This window comes from Gekko japonicus, unplaced genomic scaffold (assembly GCF_001447785.1).
Source record: "Gekko japonicus isolate JY-2015 unplaced genomic scaffold, Gekko_japonicus_V1.1 scaffold97, whole genome shotgun sequence".
Lineage (NCBI taxonomy): Eukaryota > Metazoa > Chordata > Lepidosauria > Squamata > Gekkonidae > Gekko > Gekko japonicus.
The window spans coordinates 73076-91170 of record NW_015170278.1 but is presented as its reverse complement, the minus strand read 5'-3'; the positions used below and the strand labels follow the sequence as shown (position 1 = coordinate 91170).

Below are 18095 nucleotides of genomic sequence, written 5' to 3'. Positions count from 1 at the left end.
TCCTTCTTCCCTTCCCTCTTTCTTTCTTTCCCGCCTTCTTCTCTTCTCTTTTTTCCTCCTTTCCTTGTTTCCCTCCTTCTTCCCTTCTCTCTTTCTTTCCCTCCTTCTTTTCTTCTTTCTCTCCCTCTTTCCTTCCTTCTTTCCTTCTCTCTACTCTCTCTCTTTCCTTCCCTCTTTCCTTGTTCTGTGGCCCAACTCTAGTGAGAAGGGCTTTAAACTTTAAACCCCTACTGTCTTCGCTCCCCCCCCCGCGCACCAGCTGGGGAAGGTAAGGGGAGGCTTTTGAAGATGCCTCTCCCCCTTTTGCTTCCCCTTCTGACATCACTGGGCAGGGCATATGCTAATAGCCTAGTGGCTCATTAGCGTACCATATGCTAATGAGCTCCTACAGCTCTTTTTGTATGAAAAGACCCCTGAGTCGGACACTATACTTCTGTTGATGTAGCCCAAAATCACATTTGCTTTTTAGCTACCACATCACACTGCTGACATGTTCAGTCTAAGGTCTACTAAGACCCCCAGATATTTCTCGCAAGTACTAGTGCCAAGACAAGTCTTCCCCATCCTCTAATTATGCATTTGATTTTTTTCTCCCTCTATATTTTTTCTACCTCTATGTAGAACTCTACATTTATCTCTGTTGAGATTCATTTTGTTAGCCATGTTTTCCAGCCTGTCAAGATCATCCTGTATCTTGATTCTGTCTTCTACTGTGTTTGCTGCCCCTCCCAACTGAGTATCATCTGCAAATCTATTCCTTCATCCATTTATAAAGATGTTGAACAACACAGGGCCCAGGATAGATCCTTGAGGCACTCCACTTGTCAGTCCTCTCAAAGAGGATGTGGAACCATTAACATGCTACATAATCTCTCACAATTCTATTGATGCAAGTCCCATCATAAACACTTAAAAATAACCCACAAGTTTTTTCCCCTTTCTCGTAAACGGCAGTTATTGATTTATTATATTAATCAACAATTATTATTATATGCTTTTCTGCCAGCTGTTAATAATACACTAAAGTTGTGATATATGCTGTAAGACTGTAATTTATATTAAGCCTTTACAAACACAGTTAGGATTACTGGCAACGTATGCTTCAGTTTGCACATCCATCCTGCCTATAAGTACTTCTGTGCCCAGGAATACAACTTGTTTCTATAATATATTACCTTTGTATAACAAGTCACAGAGCAGAACATTCCCCACTTTGTATTTCATACACTTGATCATTAAGTATACTATAAGGTTCAACTTCAATCTTGCCCATCTATATGGTTGTCAACCTCCAGGTGGCACCTGGAGATCTCCCACTATTACAATTGATCTCCAGACAACAGAGATCAGTTCCCCTGGAGAAAATGGCAGCTTTAAAGTGTGGACTGTATGGCCTTATACCCTGCTGAAGTCCTCCCCTCTCCAAATCTCGCCTTCCCTAGCCTGCACCCCAAAATCTCCAGGTATTTCCCAGCCCAGACCTGGCAACCCTACCCATCTAGGAGTCTTCAAATGTTTTCAACTAAACCTCTTAATTTCAGGGGGCTTCAAAAGTTACCACATAAATTCGCAGCAGCCTTAATGTGTCACACAAGAAGCTTTGAAACAGAACAATTTTAATGGTTGTTGGTCAAAGCAAAGGTTTGGCAGCTTAACAAGTATACAGGGAACTGCAGCTGACTGCCAACAGAAGCAGCATTCAAAATGGTCTCTAAGTATTAAATTATGGCACTCTGTGTGACTTAATTTCTTATAAAGTCTGCTGCCTTTATCAAGTTAATTTCTATAAAACTTCTATAAAACAAATTAAGTTTGAGCAACTCTAAAATGTTTATTCCCACACAAATAGTCTGAAATCCCTAAGCACAATAAATGTAGTATGCATGCACAGGAACAAACTAACCTAATAGATGTGAATGGTTCTTATTGTTGCATCATTAAGCTACTAACAAAGAAGGATATACCACCACGGACACTAATGATTCGTCTAAAGACATGACTACATCACTATTGATCACAAAACCACTTTTAAATAAAAGCCTTAGAGCATGTTTTAAAATATGCACTTTCAAATTCATATTTACTCAGTTTACAATGGGCCCTATGAGACCATTACTGCACAGCAAACCATAATTATGATTCATACTCATTTCGCATATACATTTTTTACTTTGCAGAAAGCAAGCTAACATTTCACCATTCTGAAGAGGTAAAACAAGGGGAAAGGGGGCAACGTTCTCTTTGAGATCAAGTTTCTAAGGCAATATTTTTATAAGGGAAATCACGGAAGTCTACCTTCCCTCTGCTCACTCAATACATCCTTACAGATTTACTCAGAAATAGAAATTTTGATACCATGAAAGTAACCAACAGTAATTGGCTGCCTACACAAAAAAGTTTATTTACATTTGCTTCATTTATACCTTACCATTTCTCCATAATGGAGAGTCAAGGCAGTTTACATCATTACCCACTCTTCCATGTTATCCTCACAACAACCCTGTGAAGCAGGTTAAGGCTGAGTGTGTGTGGCAGGCCCTAGGTCACCCAGCAACATCCCATGGCAAAGCAGGGATTCAAGCATGGGTCTCACAGATGCAAGTCCAACATTCTAACCACTATACCACACTGCCTCTCAAGTTAAGAGATCTGGTTATTTAGCTCTGCTGTTTATGCATACAGAAGAAGAAGAGATTGGATTTATACTCCGCCCTTCACTCAGAGTCTCAGAACAGCTTACAAACTCCTTCCCCTCCCCACAACAGACACCCTGTGAGGTAGGTGGGGCTGAGAGAGCTCTGACAGAAACTGCTCTTTTTCAAGAACAGCTCTTATCAGAACTATGGCTTGCCCAAGGTCATCCAGCAGGTGCAAGTGGAGGAGTGGGGAATCAAACCCGGTTCTCTCAGATCAGAGCCCGTGCACTTAACCACTACACCAAACTGGCCACTACACCAAAGACACAAAAATGTTATCAGAGTACTCTGAATTGGCATCTTCCTGTACATATCAAATTAGGGCACTATTTGATCCCAAGTCATTTCCAGTGCAGCCAATCAAACACTGATGCTCACATTTTATAAAGTGCTATAGGTAAAGGTAAAGGTTCCCTTGCTCGAAAGCCAGTCGAGTCCGACTCTAGGGTTGCCGTGCTCATCTCCGTTTCAAAGCCAGCGCTGTCCAAAGATGTTTTCCGTGGTCATGTAGCCGGCATGACTAAACACCAAGGCGCACAGAACGCTGTTACCTTCCCACCGAAGTGGTACCTATTTATCTACTTGCAATTTCTTGCTTTCGAACTGCTAGGTTGGCAGGAGCTGGAACTAGAGACGGGAGCTCACTCCGTCATGTGGCAACTTGGGTCTCGAACTGCTGAACTACTGACCTTCCACAGCCTGCAGTTCAGCGTCTTAACCACTTGAGCCACCGCAGCTCCTATAAAGTGCTATCAAGGCAAATAAAATATGATGTTTAAGTTACTTCCAACAGTACTTAATTTTTCCTATCCTCCCTACCATACCATCAAGGATCAACTGATACCCTTTGGATCAATTCGATAACAAGAAAAAAGTCATAAATACAAAGGGTAAGAGAGATGTAAAATGAATTACCTTGGTCTTACTTTTCATTAGAAAGAACAGATTTCCTTTCAGACGGCACCATCTCTCCTTTGGCTCTGCATACAAAAAAAAAAAGGCATGGTATTAAAAATAGTAATACAAACCTTTTACCTTCTCTCACTGATTGCTTAAAAATGCATTCATAATAAAGTTCAGGGGAAAGTCATTAACCAAAAAAATCCACTTCCCTTGGCAGCTGGTGTACAATGTGCTGCTTAATGCCAGGTATCTTCCCAGAAGGTTTCCTGACTTTTCTCTATCCAGCAGCTGACAAAATTGGTGACTGCAGCACATACTTGACTGTGTTTTCTCTGCTTCTTTCTTTTTTTTGCAAATGGGAGCAGAGACTGGCTCTTTAGCATGCCAGAGCTTCAACAGATTAGCAAGCAAGCCTTACTGGGGATGTAATGTCTACTCTTTTAATGGGATCATTGCAGACTGAACTGCTTGATTTACCTCGGGTTTTTTGTTTGTTTGTTTGTTTGTTTAAATGTACCATTTCTAAAATACCAGACCCAGATCTAACCACCGCAAAACTGCATGACAAGGTACATAAATGTGGATGCCTTCAGAGACAGAGTATTACAAGCACACAGAGTGCCAGGCAGAAGCTTTGTTAAAGGTTTGTTTTATTGAGCACAGTTTATGTTGGTAAAGACCAAACATCCATTTAAAAATAAACATCTGAAATGTATTTCTAAAGTGGAAAAGGGATTTACAATGCTGCTCATCAGAGGGCACGTAAGTATTTCACAGCACTGTCAGTCATAAGGTTAAACCATAGTCAGGCACTACAAGAGTAAGTCTCAACATGGTTCCCCTGTCTTGTCCTTCTTAGCAAGTCCTACCTTTGCAATTTCATGGAAACAGAGCAAACTATGGGTTGTACCAACTACAGTTTTACTGGAAATCAGAACTGAAAACCATGATGAAACTGTGGGTTGCAATTCTGCTTTCCATGCAAACCAAGAACTGGGGAGTCTGCGTTCAGATACAAACTATGGTTTGTTAAGAAACAATTAAGTTAAGAAAAACAGTGAGATGAAAGGAAGAGAACACGCACACAAAACAAAAATCTCATTCATCTAATATTGAACAGTGGTTTCGTACTACATCTGAACTGGCCCACTGTATAAAGTATGGAAGTCAGCCTCTAGATAATTTCGATTTGTAGAATTTATAGGAGCAAAAATAATGTGTGAAAAACATCAGGTTAAATTTCCAAATATGAGGGATGGCATACTAGGATTCCAATGATCAGGAAGTATCACCTGCCTCTTCCCGGGACATGTGGAACTCTGTAATTGATTTACAATAAAGCAAATTGGATTTCTTTCCCATTTATGTTTCTCATGAATAAAGATGACCTAAAACATATTAATGGACCAGACAGTACTGAGAACAATAAAGAAGTATCTTTTCTGAATGTACAGATTTATGAAACAATTCCGTCTCCTTGTTGGATTACAGACCTTGATGTTTACATGTTTACATTACAGACCTAATTATGTCATAGTATCCTGCCCTTACTTTAAGGAACTTAGGACAGCATACATTGTTCTGCTCCACATCCTTTTATCATCCTACCAACCCTGTGAAATAAATTAGACTTACACAGGGGTCATTTCGTAGAAAAAGAGGTGCAGGAGCTCATAAGCATAACTCATTAGCATAGCTTATTTGCATATGCCACACCCCATGACATCACCGGAAGTGTGCCAGAAGGCAACACCCTCCGCTCAGGCTCCACTGGACTGTTTTGGATTGCTAGCTATTGGGAGGAGGAACATGCAGATCTGTCCTCGCAGAGGAGGGAGAGCTTGTAACTGAATAAAACTTGGTCTCAAAAGGTGCCACTGGACTGTTTTGGACCGGGGGGCGGGGGGGGCTCTGCAGCTTACCTGGCTGCTTCTTGCTCTGACTGAGGGCTGCAGGGAGCAGGGGGTGGGGCTTGTTGCATGTGCCCACCCCCTGGACTCTTTACTGCCGGAGCTCCGCTCCTGTGCGCTCCTGCAGGAAATGACCCCTGGACTTACAGAGAGTAACTGGTCCAAGGTTACTCATCGAGCTTTTTGGCTGGTTAGCAATTTGATCTCCCCAGTCTTAATCCAGCACACCATACAGTATACCAAATGGTTATGCACTGAACATATCTGGGGTATCCATATTTTCAGTGTTGCATCCTTTGTCTTGTATATTGTTAACTGTATTATTATTGTAATTATATTGTAGCAACACAATAGGACCCTTCTGTTGCTGTTTGTGACACGAGGAAGGGATTTCTTGTGCCCCTCTGCAACTATCAGAAGAAGTGGTTGTGGAAAACCGACAAATATATACAAATATATTTAATTTGCACAAGGCACAACATGCAACTTTCCTTGGCATAGAATTGGGTTATCTCTCCATGCAATTTTTATTTTTGTTAGCACAAAGAACCTCACACTGAGAAAGGAGAGCAGGCTGAATATGAACATGAGAAGCACACACAGACCTCCCGTTCAGCTGAATGACCCTTTGTGCTGCCTGAACACAAGTTCATGAAGCCTAAGCACCTGTGGATGACGTTTCACCATGGGTCACAATAAAGCCCCATTTCACTTACCCTGTCTACATGCAAAAAATAGCTGCTGGGGGAGGGGAAACACCATGTAATACATAGTTTGGCCCTAATAAATAGTTTATCTCACTCCCCAGTATAAATTAATCCAGATAACAGCCAACAAACAACAGGGCTAATATTTTCCCTCATGTTCCTATATGCCAGCAAAACGCTTACACACCATAATCACATCAGAATAACAATTACTTGGAAAGGTGTTTAAGAGCAGTCCACTGACAGCAAAGAAAATACATTATGCCAGCAAATCTGTGAATACTAAAACTGTCATGTAACAACTGTCAAAAACACATGCATAGACAATTGGCAACACCAGTGGTTTTTTTACCTATACATTTACCATCCCCGAATACTCTGCAAATCTTCAGATTTCCTTCCTTGTCAAAACAAGATGATGGCCTTCTAGCAAGTGAAGCCAGTTCCTTAGCATTGTATCTCATCTGGCAGCTCATGAAGAAGATGAGGAGGAAGTGGATGATAACAGGGATGCTAATGAACTGGTTGAAAGTGAGCAAGATCTATTCAGCAGGCAAGATCAACTGCAACATCGAAACAGAAAAGAAAAGTGCAGTACACAGTTAAGGCATGCGATCTTATTCCTGTAGTTGTTTTGTTCTAGGAGGTGATTAAAGAAATCATAATCAATTAACACTATGTTTTATTTGATTAAATGTATACATTTTCACACAAATAAAATAACTATTCTGAAGGGGGAAGGAGTGTCATTACTTTGCTTTTAGATGAGACGCCCATGGGTTTACAGCTGCCATCTTAGAAGTGCTATTCTCTCCTACATAAACAAAAGAAACACCTCTTCAAAAGGGGTGGTTGACCTCCCACCTCTTTTCACACACATTAGTAAAAGTAAGTACCATTTCTTTCCAAACATTTGCTGCCTGACGATTCCAGAGCCCTGTGGAACCACGCAAGAGAAAAAGCTATGCGGTTGAGAAATAGGATTAGACAAGGGGCGGACTCGCGATAATCGCGGGGGGGGGAGGGACCTCCACACATGAGGCAGAGGAGGAAGCAGTTTTGGGGGGATTTAAGTATCCCCCAGATATTTTTTAAAGGTTTCAGATTTTTGTGCACACCTGGGGACTGCCCCAAGTGTGCACAAACATCTCCCTCCCCCCCAGGTCCCCCCGGTGTGCGGATTTAGGTATCCGCACACCAGGGGGCGACTTTGGAATTAGATATATAGATTCCATGAATCTGCATTGCTAATGGTGGCACTTTTAACTGGCACAAGGTGCCTTCCTTTAACACAAGAGGTTTTTTCACTGCAGAAGAGCCTTGTTCATCAGGAGAAGGAACCTTGTGCTAAACAAAGGCACCACCATTACTAGAACTAGGGTGGCCAGCTCTGGGTTGGGAAATACCTAGAGATTTTGGGGGGTAGAGCCTGGGGAGGGGAGTGGTTTGGGAAGGGGTGGAACCTTAAGTGGGATATGATGCCATAGATTCTACCATCCAAAGCAGCCATTTTCTGCAGAGGAACGTGATCTCTGTCACTTGGAGAGCAATTCTAATTCTAGGAGATCTCCAGGCCACACCTGGAGGCTAGCAACCTTAAGTGGAACAAATCCACAGAATAAAACTATTAGTCTTCCAACATAGATTCATGTGGGTCTGAGTCTGTCTGAGGAAGTATGCAGGCACACGAAAGCTCACACCTTGAATAAACTTTATTGGTCTTAAAGGCGCCACTGGACTCAAACGTTGAAGGACTGGAACAGTATCCCTACCAAACTGTTGTGTCCACTGACCGCCACCGGAGGTCAGCGCACACGCCTGAGCTTCAGTCCTGGACAACAATGGGGACTAGGATCCTAGTCCCTCCACTGGGGGAACCAATGGGACCGTGGCGGGAGATTCAAACCCGCCAATAGGACCCAGGGGTGGTCCCCTGGTCGTGTATATAGTTGGCCTGCTGGCCGTTGTTCTCTTGTCTTGTTGTGTACCTAATAAAGCGTGCTATGCACTACGTCGTCATCTGTCGTTCATCCATGTGGCAACCCACTACACAATACAAACGCACCCTGGAGGTCCAAAAGAATTAGGCACACAATCTCCCTCTGTCTGTATAGGGCAAGGTAACCAAGGCAAACGTAGTCCAAAAACCCATGGCAAAAGGGATCTTAAATGTTTCTTCCAAGTAGTATAGATTACACTATCACATTTATACCATACCTTATACCATGGAGATCAGGGGAGAATATGTGAAATACTTTTAAGACATATCAGATCAAAATAAGACATTAAATATAGTTACTGCCCACATAGCACCTCTACTTCTTAGAACCAGGAAAAGGAGGTTTCCTGTCTGTGGGTTTCACAACAGTCAGTACTAAAATAAGCCTAATTTAGTGTGCTTAAATAAACATAAAGTTCAAAGTACCCACCCTCAAAGGTGCCCATGGCATCTCTGAATCTTCTTACACACTCAGAACATTGACCAAAGGCCAAGCTAGATCTAACTATGTCCATGAATCCAGCCCATGGACGCTGATGCCATTGCAGCTGGACTCCATCATTTAAAAATGACACAAGGGCCCAATCCTGATCAGGCTCACAACACAGTGGAAGCATGAAACCCCTCCCCCAGGTTTTTTCAAGTGCCAAAACAGCCTGCTTTTTAAATGGCCAAGTTCAGCTCTAAAATGGTATCAGACCCATGGATGCTGCAAAATCTAGTTTGGCTCTAAAGTGAACATAGCCTCCTGCTCAGAGCAACCAATTCTTATTCTTTTACACCATGAAAGTAAGTCTTTTTCAGAAGTGTAACCAAAGTGTGCCTCAAATATTCGTTCAGAAATCAAATCTACACACACACCCCGCTGGAAGTTTCTAGACTTTGGTAAAGATAACAGTTTAAAAGGTACTTAGGACACTTTAAATGATGAAACCCTACCCAGAGGTGCTGAATTCATTTGATACAGGGGCCGGATTTGACATAAATGTTACTTTGTTGAGCTGGGCCATGTGTGCCATAAAATGTGATGCCAGGTACTGGTGATATAAACTTTATAAAGGACACAGACAAAACCAATTAATGATATTATTTTTATTCAAAATACTAACAAAATCAATTGATTAGCAGTAAAAGCAATTAATCAACTGGGAACCCACAAATGTCCCAATAAATGTATTTAATCATATGCAAGCCTAGGCTTTTCCCAAGAGATACCATAAGGGGGGTATCTTCCATACAAATTAGTTACTTTTTGTTTATATGGCACTTTTAGGAGATGAGGCATCATCCTTGCAAGTACACAGGATAGTTTTTTCAGCAGAACCCCCATTTGCCTAGCCTCAGCAGCCAAGCATGGCTACATGAAACTGAATCCGACAAAGACAGAGGTCCTGTGCCTGAGTCAGGGTGGTCCAAGGTTAGGGATCCCACTCCCGACCTTCGATGGGGCTCCACTGGCGCCAGCACCGGAGGTTAGAAATTTGGGAGTGCTCCTAGATGCCTCCCTAACAATGGAGGCCCAGGTAGCAGCCACTGCCAAATCGGCCTTTTACCGCCTTCAGCTGATCAGGCAGTTAGTTTCCTTCCTTGAATGCAACAACTTAGCTACAGTGATCCATGCGATGGTCACCTCAAGACTGGACTACTGTAATACCCTCTACTTGGGGCTGCCCTTGTCTCAAATCCGGAAGCTGCAGCTGGTGCAAAATACTGCGGCCAGGCTATTTGAGAGCACACCCAGCCTGTGCTAAAGGCCTTGCACTGGCTGCCTATAGCATACCAGATTCATTTCAAGGTGCTGGTTCTTACCTTTAAAGCCCTTTATGGCCAGGGACCTACATACCTGAGGGACCGCCTTTCCCCACATGTACCCCAGAGAGCATTGCGATCAGGGGCCCAGAATCGGCTGGCCTTCCCGAACCTCAAGGAGGCCAGGTTGGTAACAACTAGGGCCAGGGCTTTTTCGGTGGTGGCTCCATTCTGATGGAATGAGCTCCCAGAAGAGATTGGGGCCCTGCAGGACCTTCTGCAGTTCCGCTGGGCCTGTAAAACAGAGCTCTTCCACCAGGCTTTTGGAGCCGCTGCCGCCGCCACTAACAACTGACAGCTTGAGTCGGGAGAGCCTTGTTCTCCCCTGTTCCCCCCTGGGATTTCTAACTATAGCCTGAGCCAGCTGCCTAAGACGACCTAAGAAGACCAGAGACCTCACTGCAAATTGTGTAACAACTACCACTGTGAAAGTACTGAATTACTGATACTAGCACTTTATTATATTTATGGTTTTAGAATTGTTTAATTGTTAATTGTTGTTCATTTATTTTATGCATATTGTTAAATTTTTAGGTGTTTTATGTAAGCTGCCCTGAGCCGGTCTCGGCCAGGAGGACGGGGTAGAAATTTAATAAATCAAAGCAAAGCAATCCATCTCTTGCTTTTTGTTTCCACAGTGGAGTGCCCCCTCCACCACCGCATTCCCAACAACAACCACCCTGTGAGGTGGGCCAGGCTGAGCAACTGCCCATGGGTGACCTAGAAGACAGGGTCCTGCTTCAGGAGGAAGGGGGTCTGAACCTGGCTCTCCCAGATCCCCCCCCCCAATCCATATCCTTCCTGTATTTCCCACAGAAGGGATGGGGCTGAGAAGGCCTGATGGAGAGGCTGTTTCTGAAACCTCCAGGGGGTGCTTTTTGTCCTCCTGCGAGCCCTTTTCCCTTACAGGCTGAGAACAGGAGGGGTGAAAGGGTGGTCACTGTCCCCCACCCACCTCGACACTGCCTCCTGGTTCTGTGGCTGTTCAGACATGCCACGGCAACATCAATGTCCCTTTTCTCCTTTGCGGCTCCACTCACTTCCAAGGGCAGGAAATCTTTCCCCTCAGAGCAGCAAGCACAGGACAGCCCAGTTGCCTCCCAAACCATATGCTGGCCCTTCTCCTCTCCTCTCCTCCCTGCTGGCCCTGGCCCTTCGTTAGCAAACCATCACTCCATTACCTGCTCTTGCCAACCCCCTCAGGGTTACCATTTGAAAAAACACAAAGCTGGTTGGTGTGGCAGTGCCAGCCACTCACTTCCACCCCCCCCACCCCCACATAGTAGCTTCACCAATCCTCACTGAGCTGCAGTCAGAGGTGGTGGGAAGGAAAAACACCACACCTCCTCTTTCTCCACCTTCACTGCCATTCCCTCCCCCGCCTTAGCCCCTGGCCATTTTCTTTCTATTTCTTGACAGCTTTGACCACATACACACACCCCTGCTTGCCCCCCCCCCCGAACAGCCTCCTGCCTTCCCTCGCACCAGTTGCTTGTGGGCTGGGTAAGAGCCCTGAATGGGCCACTTCGATACCCCTGCCCTAAGCCAAGTTTACGCAAAAGTCCCTTTGTACTCAACAGGACTGACTCCCTAGACATGTTTAGGAGTATTAAGAAAAAAGAGGGGGAACTCACTCTGATTATACGGCACAAGTCAGAACAAAGTACTTATAAGTTACAAAAGTCGCTGAGCCGTTCCTTTGCATGCAGAAGATCCCACGCTCAGTCCCTGACAGTTAAAGCAGGTAGCAGGCATTCAGAAAAGGCCTCTCTCTGCCTAAGGCACTGGAGACCCACTGCCAGTCAGAGTAAACTTCACTGTACTAGACAGACCAATGGTTTGACTCAGTGTAAGACAGCTTTGGTATGAGTACATAGTTCATCTACAGTACAGCTTCAAAGTAAAACTCCAGTGCTTATCTCTGGAGCCACAGTAATTCAAGACACAAATGAAACCTGCCTCCATGGCAACAGTGACTCACTATACACAACTGCACACTCTCCCTACCAGTCCGGACATGCACTTTTAGAAGGCCTGTTCTGCTGAAACATATACATCAGAAGAACATGTTGATACCTCTGGTTTGAGAAATTCACAGAGATTTGGGCACCAAGTATGGGGAGGAGAGGGAGCTTAGAAAGGATGCAAGTCTATAGCATCCACCCTCCAAAATCTGCCTAACCTCCAGGAGACAAAACTAACTGGGAAGGGAGAGTGTAAATCTAGACATGGAAAGGTGGAAACTCTCCCAAAATTACCCAGGCCAAAATTGGAAACATTAGGGTTCCCAGATGTTCTCTTTGGGGGGGGGAGAGCATGCCCATGCCTGGAAGTCATGGTGACCTCTGGCAAATCCTACTGGGGCATGGAAAGTGTTCAGAGAAGTGGCTTGATAGCCTGCCTTTGCCTCCCAGGCCTGGCATTCTTTGGTGGTCTCCCATCCAAATACTTGCCAGGGTCGGCCCTGCTTAGTTTCCAAGATCTGATGAGATCGGGCCTGCCTGGGCTTTACAGGTCTGGGCTAGATGTCCTCTTTTTAGAGGACATGTCCTCTCTTTTTTTGGTGTCTGTCCTCTTTGAGGCTCTTAAAAAAAACTGATTAAAATGTTCGCTTTTAGGGTTTGAAGGTTAGGAATATTCCTACTTAGTATCAATTATCACCGTTTAAATAGTAGGGGTATTTAAAATGATCACTTGTTTGAAGTAGTTAGTCCGGAAATATGTCCTCTTTTTTTGCTTTTTGAAATATAGTAACCCTATATATCATTCAGCCTCAATAGAACTCTGCAAATAAACGCCTTCTCTACAGCACAACTTCCTTCTCTCAACATAATCTGCATATCTCAACATAATTTGCATCCATACTTCTACAAGAGATTCTGAAGAACTAACAAACAGTGTTTTGTTAGGTTAGGATAACCGCCAAGGACTAATAGCCTTAAAACAAAGCTCAAAGCTACAGCTACAAGGAGGTCAGCCACAGCAGCATGAAATGCAAGGAGTACTTGTCATGGTGGTTTGTATAGTACTAAAATAAGGCTTTGAACATTTCCCTCCCCCAAAAAACACTCATCCCCCCCCCGCTGCATATTTGAACCTCTGTTTCAGCAATGACAAAATTAGATCACATCATTTTAGAGCTTTATTTGCATCAAGTTTAATTTAAAGCAGTTAGGTTTTGGTATCAACATTACAGCAAATTTGTTTTTTGAATGCAAAAGTTCCCAGCATCTCATAAGCCTTTGCTGTCTAGGATATCTTCTGCCTAATCAACTTTTCTTCCTTTGGAACACTGCTAATTTGCTCATTTAGAGCTCTTTGAGATTCTAAAAATGTAGTTGGTTGGAGGTATGACTCTTTTCCAGTCCCTTCCTCTTCCCTCCCCTTCTAGTTTTAAACAGCACAGTTCCCAAATTATAAAGCTGTAGCATTTTTTTCCACTTTTCTTTTAAAGGATTGCTTCATTAAAGAGGAAGAACTTTTTCTTAAGTGTCCTTAACATACATACAGTTGAATTCAGACAGAACAGCAAACATGTTTATTTTATTCACATAAACAGCAAGTAATTGTTCCTTGGTTTGCCCATAAAAACACAGTCTGCACATCCTCCAAGACTGTAAATTGGGAATAAATCATTATTACTACTACTTACATGGAATCTCTGCTGTAAGACTCCACTGTTAGACATTATGTTTTGAAATCTGCTTGCTGATTGATTGCATAGCTTTGGTTTACTAGGCTGCTGCCACACACGCTAAGTAATCCACTTTCAATCCACTTTCAGTGCACTTTCAAAGTGGATTTTGCCAGTTCACACAGTAAAACTCCACTTTGAAAGTGCACTGAAAGTGGATTGAAAGTGGATTACTTAGCGTGTGTGGCAGCAGCCTAGGAATCTGTTGTTGGATACAAATGTTGCTATTCAGATGATCTCACATTTTGTAAATGGTTTACTGATTACTGAATAGTCTGATCATATTTATAATCTGCCTTGAAACCCAGTGAGAAAGCCAGACTACAAATGAAAGTAAATAAATATTAGGAAACCTGTTTCAAAGGCGAGTACAGTTTTGTTAATTTGGGTGCCACAGCAAACTGTCATTTGTCACAATTACATTACGTTGCTACACACAAAAGAAAGCAGAAGTATGCAAACCCAAGAATTCCCCAAGCTCATTCAAACAGCAGCAAATAACTATTTGCCATAATGTCTGAACCAAAGCAATATTATGGGATTCTTTTTACACTATTTGTCGTAATGTTTGAACCAAAGCAATATTACAGGATTCTTTTTACAGTGAACACTATTAATTGTTCCTATGGTCTTCCACCAATATCCAAAACAATTCTCACTATCAAGAAATTGGACCTTTAGTTCAATTTCTTCTGCTTTCATTAAAACCAGGCCTCATATTAATTAATCTCTAGGTCTGCAAGTGGGTTGAAGAGGCCAAATGGAAAATAACTGGCTGTTGGTATTCAAGGGCTGGCAATCGACCCTGTGACCCTGGAATAGCAATTTGGGTATAGAGACTAACCATATGTTTACCAGGACAGGGCTTGGCACCAAGGCAGCCTCAACTGGTGCTGTGATTTCCACTATACAAGGGATGGGTTAGATTTCAGATAACCCCTCCATCCAATCATAAAGTGGACTCCTCCTGGGCCATATAGTGTAACAGGTTTATGTCAACATAACTTCACTGGTCTGATCTTTGACTGGGCAGAAGGGCCCCTGCCTAATCTTAGGCCTCAACATCTTAGGCCTTAAAACAAAGTTAGAGTCCAGTGGCACCTTTAAGACCAACAAAGTTTTATTCACAGTGTGAGCTTTCAGGTGCAGGCACACTTCATCAGACAATGAAATGAAACAGATAGTCTTTCTGGTCTTTATTGTAGCTAGCTTCAGCTATCATGAGCTATGATGGAACAGGCTCTGCCTGGCAAGATGCTCTCTGGACACAGAGATATGGAATAGTGCCTGACTTCAGCCCAGAAGTGTAGCTAGTCTCTTAAATGTAGTTTCTTTGCTTTCGTCCTCACTGCTTGTGTTCTTTAGAAACACTCTTGCACACTTTAATAAATATCCTTTGATTATATTCAGTGTTTTGTGCTTCAGGTGCCTCGATCCTAATTCAGTACCTTAGACCTTAAGAGTCCACCTACCTGGTTAATTGTTGTGGAAACTCATTCTGCAAGTAGCTTACCTTGCAGCACTGACTTTCTCGATTAATCCCAGTAAGGTTAGAAGCTTGCCCCTTAGCTTCTGAGTGTGTGGGCAGTCCAAGGGGCTGGTGGCAGATACCAGACTTGGTGAGTGTGTGGACATACACCCCAGGGTTTTGTAATTTTGTGCTCTGCCAGCCAGTACCAAGAATCTCTTGGACTGGGCATTCTTGACACTCACCTCCCAGTGGACTGAATCCATTCTATGTTGATCCAAATTATGAATGTTTTCCTGGTAACAAGAGGCAGCTAAAAGAGTGTTGTGACTATTTGCAACACCTTTTTTAAAAAAAATCCAGCCTACTGAAGAGTTCTCAAAAACTCAGAAGCCTGCACACTGTTTTGTGTCATTCTGATTAGTCCTAATGAAAGGTATTCTATGGCTTTTATACAGCAAATGCTTCCACTCCTTGAGGCTCTCTCAAATGCCAAACATGAGAAGCAAGGCTAACCACGCACAGCAGAATATTTCATCCTTGCATTACTTATTACCTCTTGCATAGCCCTTTGTACTGCTTTCATAATAAGGCTGGTGTTGGCCTACACATTTGTCACATTTCATTTTGCTTTTGTCCTTTGCAGTCCCTAAATGAATTATACATGCACAGGCATTTTGTCCAGCTGGGACTGCGTATTATTCAGGGCTTTATCCCTATACAAACAATTCTCAGTTTGTCAAATTACAACCATGGCATGCACATCCATATGCACCATGCTCGGTGCAGCAATAGCTGGTGTCTGGGATCATGAATTAGCCAACGTATCAAAATGGAGCCTTCATATTCAGCAGTACAGCAGCTCTGTAACACAGTTTCTGAGGAACAGACCGTACAGAAGATGGTTACCAGCATGCCTGGAAACATCAGGATTGCCAGCAATGAAAACAAGATGACCAATACAATTCTCAAAGTGTTAACAGATTCCATGATGGCCATAGATCAAAATATCCAGGTATCCCTTGTGGCTCCATGTACCTTTTGAGTATGCACACATGTGCCTCTAGTCACGACATATTAAAAATGCTAGCTGATGTAGAGGTTGAAAAGCTGCAAAATACTCTAGAGCACTTTGTTTTTTCAACTAAAAGAACCGCTAGATAATCTCAAATGCTAACAGATTTAGGATTGCATCCACCCTCCTAATGCTGCTAAATTCTTCTTGTTGGAGTCCCTGCATCACTTTCTTTCTTTTTTTCAAATTCTTTTTATTAATTTTCTACAATAAACAGATTTCAAAAACACTGCACTTAAAATTGTCTTGTGGAGTTGCGGATATAACGGTCATATAAGAACAATAACATTACAGATAAACAGTTGAACAACTACTGTTGACAGTTAAACAAATGTTTCGATTTTGACTATATTGTTAGTATCGAGACTAAAATACATAAGCCTTTCTCTTAGACATTCAGGACCTGTTTGCACTTTAATACTAATAGGCATTGCGATTTCTTATTGTGGTGACAGCTATTGGTATAGTATTTTTAGATACCCGTGGTTGCGAGGTTGCAGATCAGAAGCAAAGAGGAATTCCATTAAGGGAAGCCATTTCTCTGCAAAATTAGACGGTTTGGGGTATAGTTCAGAGTGGCGTAGATGATCTCTAAGATTAGGTGATCCCAGACTTTATTCAACCAGCCCGAGCGATACGGCGCCTTATCAGCTTTCCATCTAGATGCAATGGATGTCTTGGCGGCCACTAGGAGACTAGTGATTAGATCCCGGTGAAGTGGTGGTATTTCTTTTGCGTTCCATATATCCAGAAACAATAATGCGAGGCCAAATGGTATGTCATAGCCAGTAATTAGTTTGATTTGAGCTAATACATCTTGCCAGAACTTTTGAATGTGAACACACTGCCACCAGCAGTGTGCGAAGGTGCCAACCCTTCATCACTTTCCATGATACTCTAAAGAACTCATTGCATGTGTGATGTCTACAGTAAGAAAGAGAGTCCGGTCAGATTTTGATAGGAACATAAATGCTTCTTGAAGAGTTACTAAAATATGCATTACAATCCGTTTCCTGCATTGTGCAGGTGGTTGGACCAGATGACCCTGGAGGTCCCATCCAACTCTATGATTCTATGTATAAACAACACACAAAATATATTGTTTAAAATGAACAAAATAGAAAAATACCACAATAAAGACCTGCATAGTCTTTAACAATACAAAGCCCATCAATATGCAAAGCTGGGTGAAATAAGAATAGTCTTAATTTGCATGTAAATCTAAGGGGGACTGCAAGTAGATGTCCTTTTTTAAAGACTCCCCCCTTTCCCCCCTCCACTATAACCTGATGTCAACAGTGTGAAATCCCACATCCACACACCCCACTCACACATAAAAAGCCACAAAGCCTTCCGCACTTTTGGGGTGCTCAGGACAAGGGAGGAGGAGAACTTTACACCCCCACACATGCCCCATTCAGGACAGACAGCCAATTCTCCTCCCAGGCACTGGAGAAAAGGGTTTTACCTCCCCCTTCAAGCCAGCCACCGTGCTTTCATCCAAGGTGCTGCTGTGCTTGGGATGGAAAGTAGCTGACTAGCTGGGGGGGGGGGGGTGGAGAGAAAAGTGTTTTACTCCTCTCCTGCTCCAAGTCAGCCAACCTGCTTTTGTCCCAAGCACTGCTGCTTGGGACAGAAAGCAGCCAAATGGTTGGAGGGGCTTTGGGGGGCATCACACCCACCTTCACACCAGCCAACTTGCTTTGCTGTCCAGGCTGCTGCTCCAGCAGTGCAGGAACAAGACAATGCCAGCAATTTTGAGTGGGAATGACTTCTCTTTCCCCCCCACCCCCTAGCCATCTCCCCAGTTGCAGCAGCACCACTTGGGGGAGGG

The 18095-nt window shown here is 43.2% G+C and overlaps 1 protein-coding gene across 1 annotated transcript in view; it reads right to left on the bottom strand.

The window, feature by feature from the left end:
- Positions 1-6692, bottom strand: part of INPP4B (inositol polyphosphate-4-phosphatase type II B) — a 373171-nt gene extending 366479 nt beyond the window's left edge. Inside the window, exons 1-2 of the mRNA XM_015417726.1 lie at positions 6569-6692; positions 3612-3676 (exon numbers count right to left, since the gene is read on the bottom strand). Coding sequence (XP_015273212.1) covers positions 3612-3676; positions 6569-6692 — 189 coding nt within the window. The remainder of the gene's footprint in view (positions 1-3611; positions 3677-6568) is intronic.
- Positions 6693-18095: the final 11403 nt, after the last annotated feature.